The 10,649-nt window shown below is 36.0% G+C and overlaps 1 protein-coding gene across 2 annotated transcripts in view; it reads left to right on the plus strand.

The window, feature by feature from the left end:
* The window catches only part of LOC101498491 (DNA repair protein recA homolog 1, chloroplastic), a 30,656-nt gene extending 21,180 nt beyond the window's left edge, over nt 1-9,476 (plus strand). The window contains exons 10-13 of one of the 2 annotated variants that reach the window (XM_073370832.1): nt 1,762-1,824; nt 1,897-1,973; nt 2,634-2,701; nt 9,065-9,476. In XM_073370832.1, the coding sequence (XP_073226933.1) occupies nt 1,762-1,824; nt 1,897-1,973; nt 2,634-2,697 (204 nt within the window). In that variant the 3' untranslated portion in view covers nt 2,698-2,701; nt 9,065-9,476. Of the gene's footprint in view, nt 1-1,761; nt 1,825-1,896; nt 1,974-2,628; nt 2,702-9,064 lie in introns of both variants that reach the window. The other variant, XM_004515991.4, reaches the window with a different exon arrangement.
* The last annotated feature ends 1,173 nt before the right edge of the window (nt 9,477-10,649 follow it).

Raw genomic sequence — 10,649 nt, forward strand, 5'->3', positions numbered from 1 at the left:
TGATGGGATTCTTCTTGGTGCACGATTATTCTCTCTTCGATGGTTCCAGATCTGCCCTTACTCCAATTTTGATCAGCGAAAATATGTGTCATTGTTCAAACAACCATTATCTCTCCTGTTTTGGACGCATTTTCTTATTACGTTGATTGATCATGACTTTGTTTTGTTAGAGTCGCGCTGCTTCTTCTTCGGTGTTTGTCATGCAATTTAGTTCTTACTAATATATTATAAAAGTGGCTTTTATTCCCACCGACGATCATTTCGGTGGTGTCCCTTTTTCCACATATGAATTATATTAGTGATACTTTTTCCGTTAGTGGTTATTCTAACAGTGCCTTTTATTTTCATGACTTACTTTACCTTGGCAATTTGTCCCAGATGCACTAGCCTTGCCTTTCTCTCCTTGAAGCACGCCTCTCTCTCCTTGAAGCAGATTTAAGTTTAAATATTTTGAGTCTCCATTATTATGGTTTGAAGCTTCCAAATGCAGTTTTTTAGAAGAACGGAACTTGCTTTGTTCAATTGCCTGCCATGAATTACTCTCAGGCTGATGATCAATCAGACTATCTGGCTAGGCTATATTTATAACAATTCTCTCCGACTTCGCATGCATCCTTGAGTTGCCTCTCCATATTTTTTATTATTTTGTGGAGCAAAATATTTTCTTGTAGCAAGCTAAAGCTTAGTAAGCTTTAGCTTGAGGGGGAGTGTTAGAATATTAAAAAAATATCTTATAATATCTTATAATATCTTTTATATTATATTAGAGTATCTTAAATTATTTCTTAGGATCAATTTATAATTATAGAGATATCTTAGAATATCTCTTATTATTATTATTATTATGATTTATTCCTAATTTAGGATTTAGTCTATGTTTCTCTATAAATAGAGATTAATATTGAGTCTATTGTAATCAAGTCAGCATTAAGCTATTATCAATAATATTCAAACCCTTATTATTTTCTTTCCTCCTTTTCTCTAAAATCTCACACTTTCAACAATTATATTAGAGTATCTTATTTTATCTCGCGTGATCAATTTCTAATCTTAGATAATCTTAAATTATCTCGTAGGATTAGTTTCCATATTCCGTATATTTACTCTTACTCTTATTCTTCTCCTTCTTTTATCTAAATTCCATAACAGTACCATGATTTTGGAAACTCGACAACCAAATAGTGACACAGCAGGTCACGAAGAATGATACTGGTCTAATACTATGTTGAAGTTATAGATTTTAATTATAGATTTTCGATAAAAGAAGGAAAAACATAAGAAGAAATATAATTATAGATAATTTACTTGATACAAAAATCTAAACACTAACACCTATTTATAGGGATACAAGACTCCTAATCCTAAATAAACAGGGAAGTCAAGGAACAAATTATGATAATAACTCAGTAATATGGAGACTAATCTTACTAGATAATCTAAGATATAAGATAGTCTCGGATTAGAATTTGACAAGAATCTGATTTCTGATTATCTTGAAAAAGATTTAAGGGCACATAACATAATTGTAATAAAACAAAAAATAGCTTATGCTAGTTTGACGTAAACTTTAAAAAATAAACCACTTTTTATGCAACCTTGAAATCACTTTTCAAAAGCTAAAACAAAAGGGCTCTATTAACTAAATATTGAATCACTCATGACTTATGAGATTATTTACTATAGTCTAGATTGTTCTGAAGATAAATAGATATTGAATTTTTTATACATCTTAGGAGGTAATTAACTTGATAATTGTTTTAGGTGTCAAGGCCTTACAAAGTAGCTGAATTTGATATTTCATTTGGGGAGGGTGTCAATAAGCTGGTAAGTGTTGGCACATAAAGTCATTTTTAACATTTAGTGTACATTTATTTTGAGTTTTCATTTTGAATGCAGGGCTGTATTTTAGATTGTGCAGAAATGATGAATATCGTCTTAAAGAAGGGCTCTTGGTACAGTTATGGGGACCATCGGTAATGTCTGAAAACTTTTCGATGGTTAATATTTGTAGATTTCATGATCTCTTTGATTATCTTGCTTCTTGTTTTATATGCTCCAACTTAAGGACTTGAGAAAACAAATTTAGTCTGGCTAATGTGAAATTCATGAGGAAGTAAATTAAATTTATGCAGTTCTATAATCTCTCTCTGCCTAAGCAAATTACAAATGAAAAATTATCAATTACAGTAATCATCCATTGAATGATAGGTATCTGAGTAATAAATAGAAAGAGGCATAATAACAGATTCTGATTATCATAAATAAGCTTTGCATTGAAAGATAGGATATGATAAAATCTGTGAGGTATATCAGAGCGCAAATTAGATTGATAAATATTATAAATACAAATATCACAGTTTTTCTAATTATAATAGTTGTGTGATTGTTTAGTCAATATGCAATGAACCTAGACACTGTTTATATTTCAACACTTTCCAACTGTTACATGCTTTTCTGTTATACAAGACAATCTTTTCATTATGATGACACCTCCTTCCTTCCACGTTTCTTTTTTATTCTATTTATGTCTGTTGTCACCTTTTCTCACTTTTCTTTGCCTTTTCCATTGTTTGTGTCTCATTTGGGTTCTCTTTGATGTTGATAATCCAAATCTATGTTTTGAAACAGTTTAGGACAGGGAAGGGACAAAACACTGCAGTACTTAAAGGAGAATACACATCTACTAGAAGAAGTTGAAAAGGTTAGATAATCAGATCCTTCTATATGCTATAGACTATATGTTAAATTAGATATAGTTCTGTACATCCTTCTGTCTCTTATGTGCTTGCTTCATGGTTGGGATTCATTTCAATTCATTTCATTGTCAAGTACAAAATGGAATATGAAATGATCTTACACAAAATATTTAATGTTATAAAGACACAGCATTGAACAGAAGCAGAAATGTGAAAACAGTAACAATGGTGAATAAAACGTGGCTGGAAAGCACCGATCGGGGGTAGCGAACAAACTCTAAAAGTGGGATCCACAAAATGGAAGGAGTCCTGAACAAACGAAGAGGTTCTGAATCTGATGACTAAAATGGAATTGATCATCAATGCCTGGTAAACATTCTGTTAGTACCAAGGATGTGCCTTGTTTTGCCTTCACAACCACATCGTTAGGACACTTTCCTTTTTGATCTTGTTTCTGATTCTTGCTCTTTAGACTTCCATCTTCACAATTGTTTTCTGGTTATCCACCCACTGCTGCAAGTTCTCTTGTTCATAAATCCTTTTTCATCTACTGTAGCCTTGATATTACCTTTCGATTCTAGCTAGACGTCGCTAATTTAATTTATATTATTTTTCCACTTCGTCATCTTGTTAACAGAATTTTTCCCTCCAAAACTTCTAATCAAAGCGTTGCAAAATGAATTCTAGTCGACATCAAAGTCGTCTTGACTCCAAGAATAAACATGACTCCAAGAATAAAACCATGGCGCAACCTATCAGATCCCATAGTTCTCTGTGTTGTTGGCTTCAACATGGTGGTTTTGCTTTTGGGTCGTACCACTGTCTACCAACACCAACAAGGGTGCTCCTTGCACTCGACCATTTAACTTGATGGTGCGCACATTCCCTAACTCCGTGGGTCTCAGATTATCAATCTGGCCAAACTCATAATGCTAAGTTCAACTCCTTCTCCATCTTTCTCCTCTGTATCAGTTGCAAGGACTTGCATTTCGCCGTCGTCGTCCTCCATCACCATTACACGAAGCTGATGATCTGGGCATTGGTGACGAGGACGATAAGCGCCACCGCACTTAAAACACAGGTTTTTCTGCTGTCTTTCTGCAATCTCGTGGGCTGAGATATGATGGATCCCACGATCATGGGGAACAGATCGTTGTGAGTCTTGACGGGTTGCAAACTTCTGATTTGACCCGTTTCCTCCTTTCGCTCCGCCATCGTTGGAGCCCTTGACTACGACCCAATCGTTGTTTCGCGCTCGATCCGGTTGAGTTGACCCGGTTCCAAAATTAGGGTTAGATCTTTAAGTAAAACCTGACCCGAATCCTTTAGGCCCATAAACACGAGGCCCATTCCAACCAATCCCCTTCTCATGTACCTCCTCTTCCACATCACGTGCTAGATTCATCAGCTTCGCACGTGTGACTGGACCTAGCGCTTTGAGGCTACGAACTCTTCCTCGTATCCCATCACGGAGGCCATGGATGAAATACCCAACAAATTGAGCTTCTGGTAAACGACCTACTTGTGCAACCAACCTCTCAAACTCCTTGATGTATTCCTCTACATTGCCTTCCTGCTTCAACGATGAGAGTTGCTCAAACACGCTCCCATCATCGAGACCGCCGTACCTCTCCAACAACACATCTTTGAAAACTTCCCAGGTCAAATCAGTCTCATCTTCAACAAGCGCTTTGAAAAAATGGATGGTAGATCCTTCCATATAGAGTTGAGCCAAACTAACCTTGATCTCAGGACTCGTATCATGCACTCGAAAATAGACCTCCGCTCGAGCAATCCAACCGGCAGGGTCATCGCCGGTGAACATTGGGAGTTCAATCTTCTTCACCGATTGACTGAATTCATCAAGCTTCTCTCCTTGCATCTTCTGGACCAACTTCTTGATTTGCTCGTCGTTAGCGTGATTCGAGTCTCCATATCTCTTCTGTTTTACAGAATCACCCATGTCCTTGCTTGGAGTGATTTGAGTGATGAGCGAGATGAGCCTTTCTTGATCTGCAGCAGCTTGAGCTCGCATCTCAGCAATTGCAACCTCCAGAGTTGACATTCGGTTCTCCAATGCATGAACCTTGTTTTCCATCTTCTTCTTTGGGGGGATTCACCAAAAATTCATTCACTCACTGGTTTGTAATGTATCCGGCAGGTCGGACCAAATTGATAGGTCCTCAATTTATAAATGCAACAATAAGAATTAATGAGAGATTAATCAACATATGATAGTGTATTTTATTGATGATAAAGGGAAATTGAGCAAATGAAACAAACTTTTCTTTTACTCCTGAGAGCTATGCTCACTCCAATAAGAGAGAATCTTCTCTCCACTAACAATTAACAGAATTTGTTATCCCCTCCTTACCAACCTCTCTCCCCTATTTACGTGATGGGGTCAGCTCACCTTTCTTGGATTTTCTAACATACACTCTCCATCCCTTAGGTGCACTATGTGTCCCACTAGACACGTCATTAATTCCTTCTTTGTCCCCATCAATAGCCATGTGTTGTATATTATTTCTAATATTCCCCTTTAGAATTTGAGGGTGGTTTTACTAAGGTGTGTTTGTCAAACACTATGAGTTTGTCACGAAGAGTTACAAACTTGGTGGCAGGAAAAGGTTTTGTTAAGGCATCTACCCATTGGTCTTGAGCTGGAACATCAGAGACAATGACACTTTTATTCAACACCTTTTCTCGAACCAAGAAGATATCAAGTTCAGTCAGTAGTGACTGTATCCAAAGAATTTATACTGCAAGTTGTGCCAAGCTCATGTACTCTGATTTTACTGTTAAGTGTGCTACTAGAGTTTGTTTGTTGGACCACCAAGAGATAAGATTAGGACCAAGATACACACAAGCTCCAGAAGTGGACCTACAATCATCTGGATCTGATGCCCAGTCTGCATTGCAAAAGCCTATCAAGGACAGAGGCTGATGCATAGGTGCTGCCTGAAGAAGGAGGCCATGATGCAGAGTACCACTTAGATAATGCAGAACCCTTTTAACTGCCTGATAGGATTGCTAGTGAAGTAAGGCTTCCTATTAGGAAGGTGTATGGGAGAAGGAACCAAGCTTAATTTCTATGTTGTGAGTTTTGTTAATTGCTGAGCTGTGCCAGCTATAAATCCTAACTGATTAGTTAGGATGGTTAGTATAAATAACGGAAACTTAGTCTTCAATAGGGAGACAGTTAGAGAGTTAATTGGTTGGAACTGAATTGCAGAGCAATTCAGTTGGCATATCTGTAACCGCTACTTTATTCATTTTTCGCAGTTTCAATAATACATTCTTGAGAGAAACCATTCTCCATTTTCTCTCCTTCATCTGTTCTTGAGTTTTCTTCAGATTTACATTCCAGCCCTAACACTGCCTTCCAGTGGTCTTCAAGGGGTTTAGAAAGAAATTGGCATACTTTATTGACAAAGAATGATATATTTGGTCTAGTAAGAGTTGCATACTGCAATGCTCCTATAATAGAGCAAAACTGAGTTGGATCAGGCACATTATCAGATCCAAACTTGGAGAGCTTGCTACTGGACACCATTGGGGTTGACATTCCCTTTGCATTCTCCATATGTACCTTGGCCAATAAGTTACGTGTATATTTGGATTGTGAGAGAAGTAAGGATCCATTTCGCAAATGAGTCACCTTTCAGAATTCAGCTTGGTAATGAGTTGCTGAATCTGGGGTAAGGAACTCCCAGTAAGAATGATATCATCAACGTAAACAAGAGTCATTAATGTAAATGAGGTGGAGTGTAGAATGAAGAGGCTAGGATCACATTTACTGGCAATGAAGCCATATTGAATGAGAGCACCTTTAAGTCTATCAAACTAGGCCCTTGGGCCCTATTTTAGGCCGTATAACGTTTTGTTAAGCTTACACACCAATGTTTTGTCTTGAGCCTCAAAACCTAGAGGTTGCACCATGTACACTTCTTCTAATACACCATTTTAAAATTCACATCAATCTGTTGAATAAACCATTTGTTAGAGATTGCAATGGTAAGAACAGTACAAACAGTGACAGGTTTTACTACTGGAGAGAATGTTTCAGTGAAGTCAGATCCAGCCTGTTGATGAAATTTCTTGGCCACAAGATGGGCCTTATACTTATTGATTGACCCATCAGGATTCTCTTTAAGTCTAAACGCCCACTTACATCCTATAGGTTTACAGTTAGGGGGTGGGGCAACTAGGGACCAAATGTTATTCTGAATGAGGGCAGCATACTCAGTTTTCATTATTGCCAACCACTGTGGAGCAGCAAGGGCCTGTTGTACGGTGGTAGGTTCTAGGTGTGTGAGAAGAAGAGTAGGGTGCAGCCTTGGCAAAACGATGCTATTCTTTGCTCTAGTTTGTATGGGATGAGTATTCTGAGGATGGATTCTGATATGGACATGATTGAGTGCAGGAGTTGCAGCCCTGGAAGCAGCACTGGGAATTGGGTTTGGAGAAAGAGCAAGGTCGGGAGAGAGAGGTTCAAGTCTGGGTGTAGCAGTCGTTGAAACTGAACCAAAGGTGGGAGAAGGCATGTGGGATGTGGGAGGAGATGAAGATGGATTTGGTAGTGCTAAGGCACCACAAGTAGGTGGACTTGAATTATTAGTATTGTTGTTTGTAGCCATTGATTTGGAAGCAGGGATTGTGTAATTTGTAGAGCAGCCATGATGATGGAGTGAATGATTTAGAAAACAGTTCAGAGTAAGGGAACCTTGTTTCATTGAATAAAACATATTTTGAGATGTAAATTCTCCCATCCGAACTGAGACATTTGTACCTCTTGAATGATCAAGAGTATCCCATGAATACACATTCTTGGGATCTAAATGAAAGTTTGTTGGGGTTGTCTGGTCTTAGGAGTGGAAAGCAGGCACATCCAAATACCTTTAATCGTCTCACCAATATTGGTCTCGTCCACAATCTTAGCCGAAATCGGCGTTATCCATCGTTGATCACGCTGATAGCTTTAATCTCTTCTCTAACGTCAGCCTTTTGAACAGCTACGGTGCTCACTGTTGAAAGATGCATTTCGTTTTGCAGTCTCTCGAGTGCTTGTATAACTGTTTCCGATCCCGGTGGAAATCGCCGCTGCCTGTCGTAGACAAATTGCGAGACATCTGTGCGGTTACGGCAGATCAAGAAGTAGAAAGTCATCACACCAATTTCGCCATTGCAGTTTCAAATCATATTTCACCACCACCGCCACCGATAGATTTGTTACCACTTTTTTGCAGTTCAGATTGCGCAACCACAAGATGCATTTATCATATCCTTTTCAAACTGGCTGATTCTGAAATTGTAAAGAGAAGCAGTGGGAAAGAGAATTCCAGTTTGGCTTCTTTCTGGGCTTGGTGAGAATGTCTAAGCCCATACTGATGGACATCCTTGGTGTTGGGCTCACGAAATGAAACATTCAGCTTGTCACTGCCTTTAAAAAAAATGATATATTTCCATAAAAATAAATAAATTATATAAATCTATGTTGGGAGGTTGATAGGAATGGGCTGGGCCCCACAAGTGATGAGGGGGATCTCTTAGTAAATAGAGATGAGGTGGGGCCTAAGCAATGGCAAGTATATGTGAGAAAGAATAAGAAAGGGGATGCAGAAAAATAATGATTGCCTAGCTGGCATAGGGAGTTAATATTCCACTAATAAATAGGAATTAATATTCCACTAATAAAGGGGAGTGTGTGCAGAGATAGCTGGATGGTTTTTTCATTTTTCAGTTACACCTTATAGGTTGGGCAGTAAGAGAATTGTTTTCTCTAACTGAGGAGCATTAGCTCTGGAATCATTTTCTGTTTTCTTATCAATTAATACAATAATTCTTTTCATCTAATTCTATCTTATCTCTGCTCTATCAGAGGTCAAGTTGGTCGTGATTGTTATCATCCTACCAACTTGAGGGAGGCTGTTAAGAGTAGTAATACAATTGGTTAGTTAATGAGTTAGTTAAGTTTCTAATAAGTTCTCTAAAATAGAACTCTTGTACTCTTATTTTTATTATCTTTTATCAAAATGATTCTGTGCGAGTTTTCTTCAATTTCAAGCTTTCAAAGCTCTTCTGGTCAATTCTCTTCAAATTCTCAAATTACTAATACCGCTTTTAATGAAAAAATGTTCTAATATATGATCCTTAAGCGTTTTCAAAGTTAAATTGTACCACTTCTTGGTCACTTGTAGACAAATCCTATTTGTTGTTTTCATGTGAAATTTATTGTTAACTGGTAAAATATTGCCAACAGTTTGCAAGTACAAGTTAAACTTTTAAGATTCTCACATCCTGTTTACAATCAAGATATGTATGATTTTAATAGCAGCCTTAATGTAAAAATGTAAATTAAATTGCAGGTTGTTCGGTCTTCAATGAATGATGGAACTAACCAAACAAGCTTTGCAAACATGAAAAATTGTCCCGTGCTTCATCAAGAGGAAGATGTGTTTGAGGAAAGTCTATGAAGAGGAAGTTATTTTGTCTCTGATATGTTAGGGTGATAGATTCCCGGTTTTGAGGTTGAAATATTCTTGCTTCACCACAAATGGAATAGGAGGTGGATTTGATGATCTAGATTAAAAGATTATGTATTGTTTTGTACCGTTCCATTGGTAAATGTAATCGAAATAGATGAAATGAATTATTGTTTTTAAATTAAATGGGGTTTGAATTATTGTTTTTTCTTTTCAATGTTATATAAACCAGTTCCATCTAAGTCGCACTTTAGATCAGAATGAAATGTGTAGGAGTTTTGCTTTGGTTGCACTACGGATTCATCTTAAATTTTGTATATTTTATCCTTTCTCCTTTATTTTCTTATGTGTATATGTCTGATTCTTTGTTTGATATATATCAAAGTAGTATTTTTGCAAAAGAATTATGGGAGAAATTAGAGTCATGATATATGCAAAAAGACGCTATAAATAAGAATTTTATTGTTTTTCAATTCAATAATTATAAAATAGTTGATAATAAATCAATAATGAAACATGTACATGAGATTGAATGCATTCTTAATAACTACAAACAACATTAGTATCCTCCATAGTAGACAAACTTTCACTTTTGTGGAAAGATTTCAAAAAAACCATGAAATATAAGAAATGTGACATATCTCTTGAGTAATTCAGTAATCACCTTCATTTAGAAGAAGAGTACCGTAAAAAAGAGGATATTAAAAAATAATTTTCTCATGAAAAGGTCCATTAATTGAGGAAGAAAATTCAAGCAAAATTTTTAAGAAAAGAAATTGGGATTTTGATAAATCTCATAAAAAACACAATGGTAATGATGAACAAAGAAAAAAAAGAAAAGGAAGTTATTATCATTGTTGAAAACCATGACACTTTAAAAATAAGCGCAAGTTCTTGAAAAGGAAGAACAAATAGAAGAATTCAAGTGCAACAAAAGATAATCTTGTTGTCATTTATGAACTTAACATGATTGAAGATGTTGAATCTTGGTGGATAGACCCTGGTGCTATCCGCCTTGTGCTAAAAATAAAGAACTATTTAAGACCATTGATGAAGGAGATGAAAGTATTTTGTACATTGGAAATGCCTCAACTATCCAAGTCAAAGGAAAAGGAATAGTGAAAATTGAATTCACTTCTGGAAAAAACTTACTATTAAAGATGTACTTTATGTTCCTGAAGTTTGGAAGAATTTGATTTATGTTCCTTTACTTAATTAGTTTGGTTTTAAATGTGTATTTGAGGGAGATAAATTTATTATCTCTAAAGGGTATGTTTGTAGAGATGGTTACCTTTGTGAGGATATGTTCAAATGTAATGTTGTTAGTAACTATAATAATAATAATAATAATAATAATAATAATAATAATAATAATAATAATAATAATAATAATAATAATAATAATAATAATAATAATAACAATAACAATAATAATAATAATAATAATAATAATAATAATAATAATAAT

This window comes from Cicer arietinum, chromosome 7 (assembly GCF_000331145.2).
Source record: "Cicer arietinum cultivar CDC Frontier isolate Library 1 chromosome 7, Cicar.CDCFrontier_v2.0, whole genome shotgun sequence".
Taxonomy (NCBI): Eukaryota; Viridiplantae; Streptophyta; class Magnoliopsida; order Fabales; family Fabaceae; genus Cicer; species Cicer arietinum.